At 36.3% G+C, this 18,632-nt stretch overlaps 1 protein-coding gene across 9 annotated transcripts in view; it reads right to left on the reverse strand.

Moving 5' to 3' along the window:
- marchf8 (membrane-associated ring finger (C3HC4) 8) overlaps window positions 1-18,632 on the reverse strand; it is a 99,554-nt gene that overhangs the window by 37,533 nt on the left and 43,389 nt on the right. For 2 of the 9 annotated variants that reach the window (XM_084392378.1, XM_084392371.1), the window contains exon 1: window positions 5,334-5,694. The exons of 6 other annotated variants lie outside the window; for them this stretch is intronic. In XM_084392378.1, coding sequence (XP_084248504.1) covers window positions 5,334-5,363 — 30 coding nt within the window. In that variant the 5' untranslated portion in view covers window positions 5,364-5,694. Of the gene's footprint in view, window positions 1-5,333; window positions 5,695-18,632 lie in introns of those variants that run through there. One more of the 9 variants, XM_084392373.1, reaches the window with a different exon arrangement.

Below are 18,632 nucleotides of genomic sequence, written 5' to 3' on the forward strand. Positions count from 1 at the left end.
CTGTCAAACAAACGGCAACCCTCTGAGGCCCATGAACCCGAGATCACATGATCCGAAAAGAACAGTTAGAATCAGCTCAGCTGACTGAAGGCCGAACACCGGAGCACTCTCTCTACTGAATCACAGGAAATGGTAATTTCTCAGCAACTAAAATGGGGAACAGGGTTGAACATAACATCCACACATCTGTTTCACTTAACCATACTCAACCACAAACTACATTTACACCAGAGTGAGGAATGAAGAAGTACACTTAAAGCATTAAGCTGTAAATGTGGATTTGTTAAATACATCTGGATTAACCAGTGGTATTTATAACTGGTAATTATATTTAGCAGCGAGAATGACATGGAAGACAGTAAATGTTCAACTAAAAGAGATAATACTTGTTGCAGTTAAAAACACACACACACACACACACACACACACACACACACACACACACACACATACATACACACACACACACATACACATATATAGAGTTCAGATGCAAAAGCCTCTAAGTGCCATCTGTAATCTTCATTGCCATTTAAGTGAAATTACTAAACTTAAATATATGAGCTTAATAAAAATTATCATTCTAGAAGAAAAATAAATGTATGTATGCATGTATGCATGTATGCATGGATGCATGGATGCATGTATGCATGCATGGATGCATGTATGCATGGATGTATGCATGTATGCATGCATGCATGCATGTATGCATGTAGTGTCACAAAGTTTGCTTTAGGGTGTGTTCACACTAGTAGGCATGTTTGGTTCTATGGGAAAAGTTGGGTCTTCCAAACAAACTCTGGTGCGGTTCGAATGAAATCTGAACGCAACACGGATGTTTCGAACCAAAAACAGGAAGATGAGACCCTAAAAAGGATAGAATGTTTTTTCTCGTCATAGTCGTGATGTTGCCAATCATAGTTCGGTACAGGTCTCAGAACCTTGTCTCCTCGCAGAAGATCTTCGTTTGTGTGTGTCATGGAGGGATTCGTGCCACTGTTTTGACTCCTTTACACATTTTATAAGCTCTTCACAAGTTCTCAGCTGGTCAAAATACCATCATATGTTGGCAATGCATATACAACGAGAGCATTTATCCCAGCACACAGCGTTGTTTTGGATGTTCGGTAAGCTCTGTCTCAAAATAGGCAGTCATAAAAGCTAAGGTTGTGAATTTAGCCCCATGCTTTTAGGTTTGGTATCTTTGGGTTGGGTGTTAAAAATGCCAATTTGAACGCTAAGCGGACTAGGACTAATTGTTTTTTTTGGTCCGGACCAAACGTTATATTTCTTGTATACATTAGTATACAAGAACTAGGAATTCTGAACATTAAACCTCCGAAAGAATGAGCAAGTGAAATGAAAGTGAAGGTAAGAGAATGGAAGAATATTGAAAATCCAACTATAATACAACGTCCAAATATAACAGCACACAACTGCAGTCCTGTTATTGTTCGAATCTCAAAGAGAAACTACATTCCTTTGAAAAAAAAAAAAACACTCAGATTATTTATTATTTTCTGATGTTGGAATAAAATCCACTCCTAATTAACTCAGGCTAGTCAAGACTAATTAGTTTTCTGACACTAGGACCTCTGTGTTCCCCAGTGTCCCGCTGGACGGTTCCCTCATGTCTAAATGCAAATGTGAGGTCATTCATAGATAAACAATCTGCTTCAGTCTCTCAAACCACATGATGATATAGTACATAATTATCTACAACACGATGACACTGGAAATGCAGCAAACATAATCAGACATATAAGGAAGTTAATATGCAAATATTTATGATAATGAGGTTTGAGTGCATAAATGACATCGTTGTGCATTTGCTGTGCCTCAGCTCAACTTAAAGGGATATTCACTCAAAAAATAAAATGCTGTCATTATTCACTCACCCGCATGTGTTCTAAACCTGTAATGTATACCTATTGATCACAAAGAGCTTTTTTGCAAGTTCAGTTAACACATCTGTCAAGCTCCAAAAATGACAAAAAACAACAAAAATAGATCATATAAATTGAGCTATATCAATCCAAGTGACAAAATAGCTTTGAATGAGCAAAATGTAAGTCATTATTTACTGCATAGTATAATGATTTATATTTTACACATATTGATGTACACTACAAGATTTTTAAGACATTAGTATTTATATTTAGCAAGGATGCATTCAATTAATCATTTGACAATAACAACATATACTTACATTTTATATAAAAAAAAAAGGCTGTTCTTTTGAACTTACTATTCATAAAAGAATCCTGAAAATAATAGTTTGCAAAAATTCCTAAGCAACATGACTGTTTTTAACATTGATAATAATAATAAATGTTTCATGAGCAGCAAATCAACATATTAGAATGATTTCTGAAGGATCATGTGACACTGGAGACTGGATGCTAACAATTCAGCTTTGACATCACAGGAATAAATTAAATTTTACATTATATTAAAATAGAAAATAGCTATTTTAAATTGTATTAATATTTCACAATAGTACTGTTTTTACTGAATTTTAGATCAAATAAATGCAGCCTTGGTGAACATGAGACCTCTCAAAAACATTTAAACATTTTACCGAAACTTTTGAAAAGTAAAGTGTACATAGACAGACCATTTAAGTTGTGCGCTATATTCCAAGTCATACAACATCTTTGTGTGAGCTAAATTTAAGCCATTATTCACTGATAATATTCCCCTCTACAGATTATAGTAAACTACAGATTAAAATTTACCAGAAATGTAATACTAAACTCAGGAGTATGACAAATTACATCAATTTAAATGTATAATAACATATATATACACACACATACACATAAACATATAAATACTGGGATAGGCTCCATCCCTAGCCTTCAGAAGTCATATATAGAAGTAAAAGAGAGGAGAGAGAGAGAGCGCTAATGTTATCAAATTCGCCTTTTGAGCCCCTGCACAACTCAAGTACTGTCTTGATGTTGAAATTTGATGATGTTGCAGGTCATCCCTTCTACAGATCCCTTCTACAGATCCATCTTCTCAGTGTGTAGGGAGAACTGAGCACTACGTAGGGCTCTCCTGTGAATCAGATGGCAAAGTGGTAGAAGAGAAACAGCATGGCCGTAATAGGGATAATCTGTAGTGTACAGCAGAACCCTCAGGCTTTTCAGTCACATCTCCCTTAAATCACTGAGTCATCCCTAATGAGAATGTCTATCTGCCTGTGTCCGTCTCTCTGGTCTGGAACAAAGATGGCCGGATAATTTTTTGTTGTTGACACAGGCACACTTCCTGTGTTCGCTCATGACTTCCTCTATCCCACGGGATTTTTAGCGGGGCGGGGGGGGCATGTGACCGCTAATCTCAGTCTGCCCCCTCCAACGAGTGGATTTCACACAAAGCCTACGATTTTGTGCGTCTGTCAATGATGCGATTTGCTCGTGCACTGTCACAGACACGTGTGTCTCTATTGCTGGGATGTTTCAGTCAGAACAACTCAAAAATCGAAGTCAGAGAGTACTGAGTGTAATGATGAACTTAGCCAGTATATTAACAGGCCTCATTTAACAGACCATCATTGAGATTTAATGACACATAATGGCTATGAGAGAAAGTACAATCACCGAACTAATGTGTCCGTCATTGCAAACACGCATAAAGCAGTTGGTTGCAAATGGGTCGCAGGTCTGTTCTGAAGTTCCGGTCGTGGACAGCAATGCTAAATGGAAATCATAAAATACAACTAATCATATAATAGAGCATAAATATGACAAAATAGGCTTATCGACCTTTAAAAGAAAGGAGAAAACTTGTCTAGTGTTGATGTCCAATCAAACTCTACAAAATTCTGATGCAAATTCATCTTCACTTGGTAGAAGCCAAATTAGGCAAATGCCATAATGTACAGGTAGTATGACAGGTTGTAAAACATAGTTCAAATCCAATGTTAGCATCACTTCCTGTTTCATGAGATACCTTCATCTGATCAATATATGAAGGCAGCATAAATATGGCCCTCACTGATTTTGCTATCCCACAATCCTGTGCGTTCCTTTCTGTAACAGTTAAGGTAAAAAAATTAAGTTTTGTGAGATACCTGTGCGCACAATTGCTGCCTGCGAAGCCATTGCCTGGTGTGGTGCCTAAGCTTTAGGACGCAAACAGTGTGTTTTGATTGATGAGTTATTGGCTACCAAATGCATTAAAACTAGGAATGCAAGATAACTCAGTACCATATTAGTTATCGGAAGATATTTGAGATATAAATGAATATACATTAACTCATACTGTCAATATTTAACTATTAATCGTTTCAGTTCCCATTGACTTCCATTGTATTTTTTTGTCCATACAATGGAGGTCAATGGGAACTGAAACCATAGCTATCAACATTCATTAAAATATCTTCTTTTGTGCATGACAGAAGAAAGCTATACAAAGCCATTCAGGATTTTAATATCAGTAATTTATCAGTTATCAGCCATAACATGAAATCAATTATCAGATTATCAGTCTCTGCAAGAATATAAATATTGGTGCATCCCTACATGAACCAAAAAAAAAGGCACATTCAGCCTGTGTCATGTTAATAATTTTATTTGGGCCTTTTAGTCTCATAGTAATATTGATAAATGTCAATGCTTAAAATGAAGGATATTTTTGTATGATCAAAAAAAATTTAGGCGCAGCGTTCAGTCACCACTTAAGGTTCAATATAATATATGCCTGGTTAGTAAGTTCATAAGTGCCAAAAGCATACACTAATCTGCATCAGAAACGAATGAATCTTACTCTGCCACTTTATGATTGATTACTGAGTTTGTTTGCATGTCTGCAACACCCAAAAAAAACCATGCAATTACAGTTCCTATATCCTATGAAAATAAAGGAAGTGCTCTATATGTGTGGCTAAACACAAGCTCAGCCCATCTGCTTGGTCAGTATAACATGATATTAAAAAAACAAAACAAATTCAACAGTAGTGCTGTCTTGCTAGCAAATATAAAAGCCTTCACCTGAGCACACATTTACAGCGAGAAGTAGAGAGCGGAAAGGGAATCACAACCAGGGAACAGAAAGCACAAAAATGCACAATAAATGTCGGCATTGCTTATTTAAGAAAAGCAGCATTCTGCTCACAGCTGATGCTGAAACTGGGACTAGTGAACAGAAGCTGCCTAATCTCCATAACACAACAACAGGCCTCTCAATAGCAACCATGGAGACAGCAATCGCACAGCTCCCCTTTCACATGAGCACAATGACACACACACACACAAACACAGCCTCGGCCGCAGGAGGCTGACAAACAGAGGAAAGACAACACCAAAACATTGCAGCATTTGTACCTGAATCTTCATTTTCCAACAGGAATGCATTGGTGAATCCTTTAGGAGGAGGTGGTCCCCTCCTTTTCACTCACTCACACACTCTCACACACACACAGACAGACAGACAAAGCCTTGCTGGAGAGGTTACATGTCCCCTGTGTAAATCCTGTTGGAGAGGTGAAGCTGATAAACACGGAAGTGGTGCGGAACAAGATGCAATGAAGATCCAACTGTCCTACATCCAAGTTCCTTCTTTGGAACAGACAGAGGCAAATGCGCACACACACACTCACAGAGCGAATGAGACAATACTAGCCAAGACTTGTTCTCTCAGCCGGTAAACCCAGCAACCAGCCACTTCCTCCAGCTGACTCCAATCAGCAGGGACAACCCGAAGCTTTGTGCATTATTTATGAGGGGGCGGAGCCGAGCGTGCTCTTTGGCTGTCCGGGTTTCAAATCCCCACCCCCATCCTCCTAACACACAGTCCCTCCCCCTCCAAACTGTCATTTGTCTCTATGCTTGGTAAATGTGCACCCTGCCTTCCTTTCTCATCCCTCAGTGGATTCACTTCATTGGCTGTAATGTGGTTATAAGACTGCACGCTCCCGAAAGAAAAGGTCAAGAACCTCAGACGCTCACCCACAGCAATTATTCTAATTTAGCCAGAAACACTGATTATAAGGGCTCGCTTACAACAAAGCACCAGAGAGATAGACAGGGAAAAACAAAAGTCAAAGACAGACCGTAGAGAGGTTGGGGTCATGGGGCGCCACGTCAGGGAGTACACACTGCAGAATCGAAAGTGTAAGAGAAATAATTCTGCTGAAGCTGAAGAGACCGTGCCGGAAAAACAGGTTTCTTACATTAGGAATTCATTTCACTGTCATTAAGATTATGTATTATATTTAAAATAAAAAAACAGTAATAAAAAAATGCATTTATTTATTTAGCACTGATAAAATAAAAACTGCAATTTTGATCACTAGCACTTTGAGTGAAATGATGACATCATTTTTTTTTTTTTATAGCACTGATAAAGCTACAATAAAATAACATAAAAATAAGAAGGGTGATAAAAAATTGCATTTTGTTTTTATTTGGCACTGATGAAGCTAATCAAATAAAATCAAATAAATTAAAGAAGGGTAATAAAAATTGCAATATAATAAATTAATATAATAATAAGGGTGGTTAAAAATGCATTTTGAGTTTTATTTAGCACTGATAAAGCTAAATATAAATAATAAAATGAAATAAATAAAAAATATATAATTTAATAGAAATAAAAAGGGTCATAAAAGTGCTTTTTTTTTTTTTTATTTAGCACTTATTAAGCTTTTTAACATTGTAGATATTTACATTATATATATATATTTACACAGCCATTTTAAAATGTACACAAATTGCCCGGTTCAACAGCCTACATTTCAGTAATTATTTTGTCTTGTTAAATATACTTCAATATCTGTTATGCACCTTGCTCTGGGCAGTACTAAATAAATTGACAAACTAAATTTTTATCATCTCTTATAATATATATTTTAAATTGGGGTTTGTAAAGTTATAAGCGTATACAACTTTCATGAAGTGAACAATCTTACCCTCCAGGGTAATAGAGGAGGAAATACATGACTGAAATAAGGAAATTGTGGTCACGACCGCCCTGGACTAATAATGACTATGCACTTTCCAGTAAAGCAGGTACAAAGGACATACTATACAAAGAGCTGTACGCAAAGTACTAAGAAAATCCTGCTTAAAATACCTCATAGAGAGGTTCAGGGTGAGAAAGTGGGTGTAAGGGTGCTGCTGCTCTTGGCTGGGTCTTGTGCGTTCACCTGAGGTCTACTATTTAAGTGCAAGCCCTTTATAAGCTGGATAATGAACTAAGGGCGTCCTGTACCTTTCACTTTCATTCGCTTGCCCTGCTAAATGGCTCTGCTTTTTCGCTTTTTAAGTCGCTTATGGACTTTGCTCAGTCAACACAGTGAAGATTACTCATTAAAGAACCTGGATGAAAAACGGCCAGTGTTTTCTTTGTGTGCTGTGAGGTTGGTAAATACTGCTCAAATACTTGACTGCAGCTATTGAGATTTTTGCAGTGATTGAAAGAAGAACGTTCACTGTGTCTGCGGTGTTATTTCAATGCTGTGAGGGGTTTAATGAAAATAATTACATTCAGATGAGTCACAGTTCAAAATAAAATACTTCATCCTTTGTTTTTCAGGTTTCATACAGTGCTGAGCAAAATTTGCATATAATGTGACAACCCGTAATCAAAGATTTCAAACAACTGAGACCTCCTATGATGACTAGAAATGCAATTTAAAGTGCTAAAAATGCACTAAACGAGTTTTTATCATCACAATGACCGCTGAAAGTATATATTTCAAGCAAGATTATCTATAAGCAAGATAATCTACAGTATGATGGCTTGTTTTTTTGCTCCTGAGCTCCAAGTGATGACACATATGTGAAGTATTCCTTGCATAAATCCCCCAAAACTGAACAAAAGCACAAAGTCTCTCGCAATGCTTTTGTAACAGGTGCAGTTTCACCGAGATGTGGTTCACCATTCACGTGATGCTGAGAGTGATATAATGACCATACTGTTTGTCACAAGGAGGAAACTGCTAAATAATCCAATGTCATGGGAAATAAAAGATATTTTTTAATTGAATATAATGCACTTTCAAAGCTGTTATTAAAGCTGCATTCAGTAACTTCGGGATTTCTTCGCTGTATTCTCGCTTTTTGCTCGCAGGTTTCTCTCTAGAGCTCCCCCCACAGCTTCGGAATAGATATTTGACAACACTTGTAAAAACTCGTTGGCTATTCTCAGACACCAGAGGCTAGTAGATCAACGACATCAAAGCAGATGGGACATTCTTTAAAACGTCTTCTTCATTCGGGTTCGAACAGCGTGAGGGAGCGCAATAATGACGGCATTTTAGCAGATTTCTTTTGGCCGTAAAGCAATTGTTTACATCGCGAGACCTGATATCACGCGAGACTTCCTGACGTTCCAAAGTTGCAAGTGCGTATTTTCCGCTCACGGGCACCAGGGGGGTGCGAAACGACCACCATTCAACCCGAAATAAGTAATATAACCATTCCAATGACTCCGAAGCTGTTCAGTTAAGGTAAAAAAAGTTACTTAGTTCACCTTTAATTTAAGGCTGGTAAATTCTCTCAGTTGGTGTGGAATAATTTAACTAATATTAATAACTAACTAACTAACTAATATTAATAGTAAAATATACATTTGCAGTAAAAAATCCATACAGGAGTTTTGAGCATCAATATCATTTATTATAATAAATTTATAATGATACAATTATTTTTTTTTAAATGAAAAACGCAGTTTCATGGTCAGTAAGAAATATTTTAAACCCGGAAATGTCCTCAATTGGTGTGGTATTATTCTCTAAATAATATTCATATTAAAATATAATTTTTCTAGTGAGTAAAAAAAAAAAAAAAGTATTATTTATAATGGTAAATACTATTAAAAATGCTAAATGCTGTTTCATGGTGAGTAAGAAACATTTAAAGACTGAAAAGTTTCTCAGTTGGTGTGGTATTATTTTCTAAATCATATTTTTCTAGTGAGTGGCAAAGGCAAATATACCGATACATTATGTGAGATGTAAACAAATATTTTTCTTTTTATACATTTTTAATATCATTATTTTTAAATGTAATCATTTTTAAAGTACTATTTAACCAATATTTGTGTGTAATGAATTTTTAGGCTTATCAATCAGAGCATCATGTTGTTAGCTTAGAAACACGGTAAACATCAATTGAGCCTCAAGTTTCCTGTGCACTTCACATGAGGAATGCAATTTGAATGATCTACTACAGTATGATGATGAATGTTCCAAAACGTTTACCTACAAGATTGCATTTCCATTAGGACTGCCTACAATAAAGGCAGATATCAAAACAGCTCACTAGTTTCTTTATCAGAGCCAATATTTTTGAGAACAGAAAATTATTGGGGCATCCTTAAGGTGAAATCACAAAGAACAGATAACATCTCTGAAGTGCCTTTACCTGCTGATTTCCTTGAAATCAGATTTCCATGAAATTAGCAGGTACAGCAGGTACAAAAAAAGTACACTTCGGACTCTGTGCTCAACTATTGGTCACACACACACACACACACACACAAGAGAGACGGTGCTAAAAGCACTGAGACAAGTCATTCAGTAGACTGTTGAAAAATAAAGGGTGGTTGGCAAAGAGAGAGTGAAATGAGGCATTGAGTGAATCAGGGGTAGGTGAGGAGACTGAGACACTTTGAGCTAAATGTAGTGAAGAGGATATCAGATAACCCCTGGGGCATGAAATTGCGATGTAATAGTCCTTTCAGCTCATATTCAAAAAGAAAGTCAAACCCTCTCACAGGGTCCAGGGGTTGCCAATCCACACAGTAACTGAGAAGGAGACTGAAGATGAGGTTGTGTATACCATCAACAAAACGGCCATATAAGCCCAAACTCATTTAAGTTTGACTGAAAGGAAGAGCTGGATGGACTTCTTACATCAGCAGCTTTGAAATCTGCATTTTAATCTCAGCTCTCATTTACATATGTATTGATAAAGTAAGGCTGGGAGTATGCGAAGGGAGCGTGTGTGGATTTTAATATTTAAGTAACTCGCAGATGTGCATAAATCAGGGAAAGTATTACCGTTCAATAAATAGATGAATAATAGGATGTTATTTTTGCAGGACAGAGCGGAAAGCACATGTGAAGCAGGTCACCCACTTACACCCCAGTGACGGCTGGTTTACTAAGAGCCGAGGATATGGATCAATGCCAGTCACTCAATTCCCATCAATCCGTTCTCATCAAAAGCGTCAACATCAGAGAGATTAGTCAGCTCAACCAGGAAATTAACACTAAGGGTACATATACACGACAACGATGTACTAAAATGTACCTTTTTTGCGTACAGGCGACAACGTTGTCAAAACGATCCCCGTTCACACGGATCCGTGAAAAAAACTAAAACCTTCGTATTACGCAGCCAGGCCAGTAGTTGGCGATGTCACTTTGTACAGAAACACTACACGCCTATAGACTGAACATATAATATACGTGCGCATGACGTCACCATTTTTGTAGTTTACACAGACGATAACAATATAGTTTTCAAAAACGTATACCTTGAAACCCGTTTTTTAAAAGTTCGCGTTTTCAGGCCCACAAAACGCCATTGCCATTTAAAATATATTCATTAAATATAATAAAAAAAATGTAAACATTAAATATTATCAAAAATAACATATTAAAATACTACATTTTAAATACTAAAATATATATAAAAAAAAAAAGAGTATTAAATGTATTAATACTCTTTGAGCATCAATTAATGTATTTTAATTTAATATTTTTACATAATTATAATAAATAAGTAGCTGTTTAGGGATGTATAAGGTGTCTCTGCTGGACTCTCTCTATGATACAGTTTCATTTCATGCATAGGCACATTAATCATTTCCATCCAAAAAAGCTAGCAGTGTATATTAAAGTGAAACTGATGTTATGGGAAGTGATGTGAAACAAGGCTTTTTTAATCATAACTAAATAGGGAAGAGATTCCCATCAACAGAACAGTAAATTGAACAATGATGTTTGTTTTCTTTTCTATCCCACATTGACATTAACACTGACATTTAACATTCAGCAAAAAGCGTTATTTTTGCCATTTATAACATGAAAAAGCTTAACACACTATAAAGATTAATACAGAGATTATCTATAACAGGAGCTGAACATTTTTCAAACTAGGTTTTTTAATCAATGCATTTCTGAAGTTTCACTATTATACAATGTATAAAAAAAAGTCCATGCATAATACAGGGGTTAGCTGAGGTTATTTAGATTTCTGAGAAATAATTAGCAAAAGGTGAGGCACTACGGTTCTGCTCGAAAACCTCCCTTCTAAGATAACTTATTTTGCATGCACCCTTCACAAATCAATCCCAGAATGTATTGCGAAAGACACTGGCAGACGAAGCAAAAAGCAAATATACGCTGGCATAAAATGTAAAAATAATTAATTACAGAAAATCTTTTATTTTTATAAATGTTTAAATATCATTATTTTTAAATGTAATACATTTTAATGTATTATTTTCCCAATTCCCAATTGTTGTTAGCTTAGCAACATCAAACTTTAAATGGATTGGGCATCAAGTTTCCTGTGCGCTTCACATGAGGAATGCAATCTGAACAAGGCACAGCTAGAATGTTCCAAAACCCTCACTTACAAGATTACATTTCCGTTAGGACTGCCTACAAAAAAGCCAGAAATCAAAACAGCTCACAAGGTTCTAAAACAATGCCAGTATTGTTGAGAACTGCAAATTGTTGGGGCATCTTTGAGGTGAAGTCACAAAGAACGGATAACATCTCTGAAGTGTCTTTACCTGCTGATTTCTGTTAAGTCACAGACTGGCCTGACTGCATGAAATTTCCCTAATTTAAAGTGAAATCAATAAGGGCCTTTGGCAGTTCTGTCTGCATGTCTAACCTTGGCAGCCTATAAGTGTAATTAAGGGAGATTAGACACAATTAAATGGTCTACTTCAGTGAGATGAGCATAAACAAAGTTTAAAGAGCCGTTCCATCTCCATTCCCAGGGTAGGCTGTGTTTATCCCAAAGCCTTTATGGTGGAGAGAATGAAAGTTTTCAAAGTCCCGCTGATGGGAATGGCTTGTAGACTGGGTTCACAGACTCAAGACTGTGATCTCTGAGAGCAGCCAGCACAGAGTAATGAGAGCTTTCGGGAACTGCATATGGGCTCGGGATGGAATTCCCCTCCATTCCATACAGATGATGATGACTCCCGCAGTAATGCAGACTGAAACTGTATGACAAAGCTTTTTGTAATCAGACTTAAGGCATTACATGGCTTATTCCGCTGAAGATTGTGGCACTGGTCTTGCTGTGCGCTGGCCTAGTGGTTGACAGATTGTGTCTATACGCTGAACCCACACAGATGGACATCTTCACTATCCCGGGCTGAATGCAGCCAATCCGCACAGGGGGCAGATTGAAGGACGTCCACAAATACAAGCTAATGGGTCAAGAGGTCAGGAGCTGTTATTCATGCAGTCGATTACTGTATAGAGCCTGAATCTTTCCTCAATGTCAAAAGCTTGTCCCTGTTTATGACTCATTCTTAGCTATTTTCATATGTTTCATTATTTTTACTTTTTGATTCATGTACCCTTAAGTCCCGGACATGGATATACGTCACAATAGGAAAGAAAATACTATCGCAACTTTCGTTTCATGCCGACTTTAAATTCCCATAAAAGGCTTAAAGGATTAGTTCACTTTCAAATAAAAATGTCCTGATAATTTACTCACCACCATGTCATCCAAGATGTCCATGTCTTTCTTTCTTAAGTCGAAAAGAAATTAAGGTTTTTGAGGAAAACATTCCAGGATTTTTCTCCATATAATGGACTTCAATGGCAACCGACGGTTTATACAGTGCTATGCATAAGTTTAGACACCCATACTAAAGTTGACTAAAAAGAGGAATAAAAAATCATCTTTTGGAAACTGAACTTAATGCCTTAATTTAAAAAATTAGGAAAAATCCAACCTTTAAGGACACCGATTTTCTTTGTGAATGAATAATGTATCGTAAATAAATAAATGTTCTTCCTTAAAATACAGGGTGCATAAGTTTGGACACCCCTATGTTAAATTCCCATAGAGGCAGGCAGATTTTTATTTTTAAAGGCCAGTTACTTCATGGATCCAGGATACTATGCATCCTGATAAAGTTCCCTTGGCCTTTGGAATTAAAATAGCCCCACATCATCACATAGCCTTCACCATACCTAGAGATTGGCATGGTTTTATTTCAGTTAGCCTAATAGCTAGTTTGATTTGCATTGAGAGATGATCTTATGGAAAATACTCCATGCCAATCTCTAGGTATGGTGAAGGCTATGTGATGATGTGGGGCTATTTTAATTCCAAAGGCCAAGGGAACTTTATCAGGATGCATAGTATCCTAAACAAAAAATAAAAAAAAATACTTAAAAATAAAAATCTGCCTGCCTCTATGGGAATTTAACATAGGGGTGTCCAAACTTATGCACCCTGTATTTTAAGGAAGAACATTTATTTATTTACGATACATTATTCATTCACAAAGAAAATTGGTGTCCTTAAAGGTTGGATTTTTCCTAATTTTTTAAATTAAGGCATTAAGTTCAATTTCCAAAAGATGATTTTTTATTCCTCTTTTTAGTCAACTTTAGTATGGGTGTCTAAACTTATGCATAGCACTGTAGGTCCAAATGTCAGTCTCAATGCAGCTTCAAAGGTTTGACACGATCCCAGTCAAGAAATAAGGATCTTAGCTAGCGAAATGATCGGTCATTTAAAATAAATAAAAAATTATATACTTTTTAACCACAAATGCCCATCTTGTACCATCTCTGAGATGCGCCACGTTGGAAAGGTCATGCGTGACATCGTTAAACATCCAGGATATGCACACATAAGGACCATTTTAAACAATAAACTGACACAAATACATATAAATATGTGTCATTCAACAACTTTGAACGGTCCTCCTACTTCAAACTTGTAAACACTGGGTCGGTACTTCCGACTACGTCACGCGTGACCTTTCCAATGTGATGGCATAATGCGTGGCGCATTTTAGACATAGTACAAGACGTACACTTAAGTGTAATTTTAAGTATATTTCTGAGAAGTATATAAAATGTAGACTGAAAGTATAGTTTAAAAGAAGTATACTAATAGAACACTTGAATAAACTTATTTTTCGTAAGGGTAGACATGAATTAGACATTAGACATAGATTAAAAGCCACAGTTTTGATTCACATTAATTTTGATGCCATTAAGGCAAGATTAAGGGTCAAAATGTTCTGTACATGTTGTCCTTTAAAAGTGATACGATGTTGTGTCTGAAATGTTGTAACTGAGTCCTGCCAGTAATGTTTTCTAGGGCTAGGCTAACAGTCCAACAGGAAGTGAAATAGCACGTACTGTAGTTGTGCAAGCTTGTCTATCTGACTGATTCAGGCTGAACGAAAGTGAAACAACTTGCATTAGCAAAGACAAGAAACCCTGAGGCTGTCTGGATGAAATCAATGTCATCTGCATCTACAGTGTAGAACTTAAATCATTTTACCTTATTTTAACTTCGCCACAATGACTACGCTAGAAAGCCGGGTAGGGACTGTGTGTGCTTCAGTACAGTCTGCGGGCAACATTTTAGGATCCAGATTGGGTCATTAATAAAGATCAGTCATGAGACTCACAAGGGAGATTCGGCTAGGAACTCCTTTGATTAAATACGACGGAATTGCTCATCATTTCAAGGCCACACAAATGAAAAGGCCTTGAGAGAGAATTGAACAGTGTCTCTCTAGAGTGGAAACAGCTAGACTCACTTCCCATCAACCAAACAGTCATTTACTGTAAAAACTATATTCAGTGATTTTCAGTTCCTATATTACTGTTTTTTTTTATATATATATGGTAAGAACCACAATAAAATGTGCAATGTTTGTAAATCATCTAATAAGACCTGAGGTGTTTTCTATAAAAAGGCAAGCGCTGGTGAATTCTCAAAAACATTAGGATGAGAAAATGACTAATAAATGAAAAAATACTGAGTAAAGTATTCACATTTCCACTTGTGAATAAAGTTTGAGAGGGAATTGGTGTACTGTGTTCTCACTGAGCTCCTAAAAGCAGCAAAATACAGGTTAAAAGTCACATGACATGAGGCAGTGTACAACAGGTCCACATATTGGGCTAAATGGTTCAGACTTAGAGAGCAAACTATTAACCCAACACCACTTTCAGGCACATCAAAATGAATCTGAAATGACTTGCAACACATAGCGAGTTGGTGAGTTTTTAATGAGCACTCATTAAATGCGATGAAAACTTGATGCCTTTGATGTGACTCGATGTGGATATAATGTTAATATAAACAAGAAAGAATTTTAAAGTATTCATTTCTTATTGATAGTCCCAAGTATAAGATAAATGGTGTTGGATAAGCTTTTAATCAGGAAACCACAAACATCAAATGCAGCTGAAACATGAACAAATTGATGTGAATAAACTCAAAGGTAAAAAGGGAGTTCATTTCATGTCACTAAATACAAGTCATTTCAAGCCTAATCATCCTTTGTGCAAGGCTTCATAGAGCCGTGAACCTCTATGAAATGGCTGACAACACATCTCATGCAGATGTCTTCTCCGCACACTGCTAAAGAATGCCAGCATCCCACACGCCAATACTGCTGCCTCCATCTGTCTCTGCCATTACTAATTCTACCAGTCAGTTCATTCCCACTGAGTTTACTTACTGTACACTCAAATCCAAACACGTAGTTAAAGCATTTTCATTCAATAATTATTATTATTTTCTGCTCGACTATGAAATAACACAAATGGAAGTATGGGAATTATGTAGAGACATCACATCACCATGGGAAAATCTCAGAGAAAAATTGGGAGTTGTGAAAAATATGATACCCTGGTGTTTTACCAGATGAGTAGTTTATCTATGTATCATCTTTTTACTCTTTTAATTCATTTTATGCATAACTTATGTATAACTGTATCACATATCTCTTTTAAATTCCTTTCTGTGTAAAGCACTTTGAATTGCCATAGTGTATGAAATGTGCTACAGTGTATAAATAAACTTGCCTTGCCTAGAGACAAAAGGCTTCACCCTTTGTCTAGATTCCAGCTCAGCTGCTTTTCTTTCACTATCGGGTCAAAAATTTAACGAAACAAAACAAAACGGCTATCCAGCTAGGGTAATAAAAACATTTTATTTGTCTCGCAATTAAAGAAAAACATGCATAGGCACCATTTACATTTGTCTAAAAAAATTCAAGAACTGTATTTATGCACAAACCTTTAGATTCAATTATTTTTTTAAGATATGAAATAGAAATTCAGTCAAGTACTTTTAGCCAGTAATGTATCAGGCACAAGACATTTGTTGTGCATAAAATGCTCTTTACAAAGGGAACCTATTACAGACAAAGACACCATTACTCTTTCATTTTCACACATTAGTGAAACACACTTAAAGTATCTGGTGAATAAAAAAGGTCAGACGCCTCATTTGCTGCAATTAATGAAAATAATGAGTTAATCCATGAGGTGCCATAAGCTACCAGTGGTTGGAACAATGAGGCTAACTAAGCCAATGTCGTAAATGTAACTGATTGCAGTGCAATATGTGGAATTATCATGGAAAAAGTCTAATTAGAATAAACTCTTGCAGGAGAGAGAAAACCCAGAGAGAGAGAGACACCTGGATTTGTACAGGTACTTTACTCCATCCAGACCCAAGCCTCCATAAATTAACAGAGTGGTAATGAAAATGTCATCTCTCTCCTAAAGTAGTCCACTCTCATTTACTATTCCTCAAATACATCATCTACAGAGCATTCTGTCACGAACTGCTCCGAGACACGAAGGTTGAGCATCCAAATGCAGTTTTATTGAAAGGGTAATCCACAATCGTAGACGAAAACAGGCAAAGCTCATAAACACCGGGTAATCAGTCCAAACAATAACAGGGTCAAAGGGGCACAGGCAAAAACAGAGGAAACCAAGAAAACCGGACAGAAGATCGAAAACCAAGATAAAGAAAACCAGGAGAATGCTTGGAATTGCAGGGTGACACTAAACAAGACTTCGCAGGGAATGACAGAAAGAACCAGGCTTATATAGAGTGAGCAACAAGAAGATGAGATGAAAACAATGATTGCTAATGAGTCCAGGCAGAGAATTATGGGAGATGTAGTTTGTGAGGGAATGACAATAGTCTGTTGTGGAGTGCCCTCTGGTGGCTCTCAAGGGCACTCCAGCTGGTGACCGTTAAACATACATTTGAATTAAGACCAAGCATATTAAAATACTGTAATACTGCTGAGGAACACATGCATTAGCATTCTAAATGTTGGTATATACAAAAAAATCTTCTTATCAAACCATAACCTCCCTTAGATGAAGAAACAACATTTCAGTGAATGACAAACTTCTCAGTAACTAATCAGGATATGAATGAACGTCACATTCTCTAGAACTCATTTTTCTTTATGACGTAAACCCTGGCGTGCCTTCATCTACTGATCTTGGCGCTGATTTCAGCCACCTGACATATGACTGCAGAATGTGTGATGCTGTAATAGTTTGCATAACACAAGCAGCTGTCTTCACCCTTCAACTCCCATTTGGAGGGCAGCAAACGACTGACCTAAGCACAGCGCAGGTGCGTCCCACCTAAACACATCCCAGATGTTTAAACTATGAAGATAAGTCGTGCAAATGAAAGGTGTTTATGAAACCATACTGTTTAGAGTTTCAGAAATCAAAACTAGATTTTTCTTGTGCAAAAATCACCACAGCAATGCTCAGATGTTCTAGTAATTTGCGAAAATTTTGCTTTGCATTTGGTAATATGGCTGCATGATATTGAAATAAAATCATTATTGCAATATGGATGAAAACTTGATGCCTTTGATGTGACTTTAATGAGCATAATGTTAATATAAACAAGCTAAAATATTAGCAGGAGCACTGTGTTCATTTACACGCATGCAGCTCACAGTGTTTCAGAGTCTCAGAGCGGCTTGATTCGCTTGATAAACACAGTTTGACACATAAACACAGTTTGAAGGTTTAGAGAGTAGGCAGGTTTATCTCTAAACCTGCAGTGCATAATTTTTTTTTTTTTTCAGACAAACCGCAAAAATAAAAGCTCAATAGTTTAATATTTGAAAATGAAAAAAAAAATAAGGCATAAACATTAGTATTGTAATTTTACAGTTGTACTTTAAAATAAATAATTTTGGTAACACTTTATTTACAGTGTCATTGTTATGTTACATGTACTTACCATAGTAATAACAGTAAATTATGCATAATTACATACAACTAACCCTAAACCAAATCCTAATCATACCCTATTCCTATAGTAAGTACATGTAGTTGATTAATATTACTCAGAAATATATAATTACACTGTAACAATGACACCTTAAAATAGTGTAACCATTATTTTTTTAGTTTTATTAAATTATTTTTATTTTAAAGTAGTATTATTGTCATATTTTTGTTTAATATGTTTAATAATATTAACAATAACAATTACATTATTCATAATCAAAAAAATCAAATGTAATCTAAATATTAAAATTACATTTGCAATTGTTCTGATATTGGGAAAAACAGCACTTTTGCTCGTGTGATATCATATCTTGAA

Source organism: Rutilus rutilus (assembly GCF_951802725.1).
Source record: "Rutilus rutilus genome assembly, chromosome: 20".
Classification (NCBI taxonomy): Eukaryota; Metazoa; Chordata; class Actinopteri; order Cypriniformes; family Leuciscidae; genus Rutilus; species Rutilus rutilus.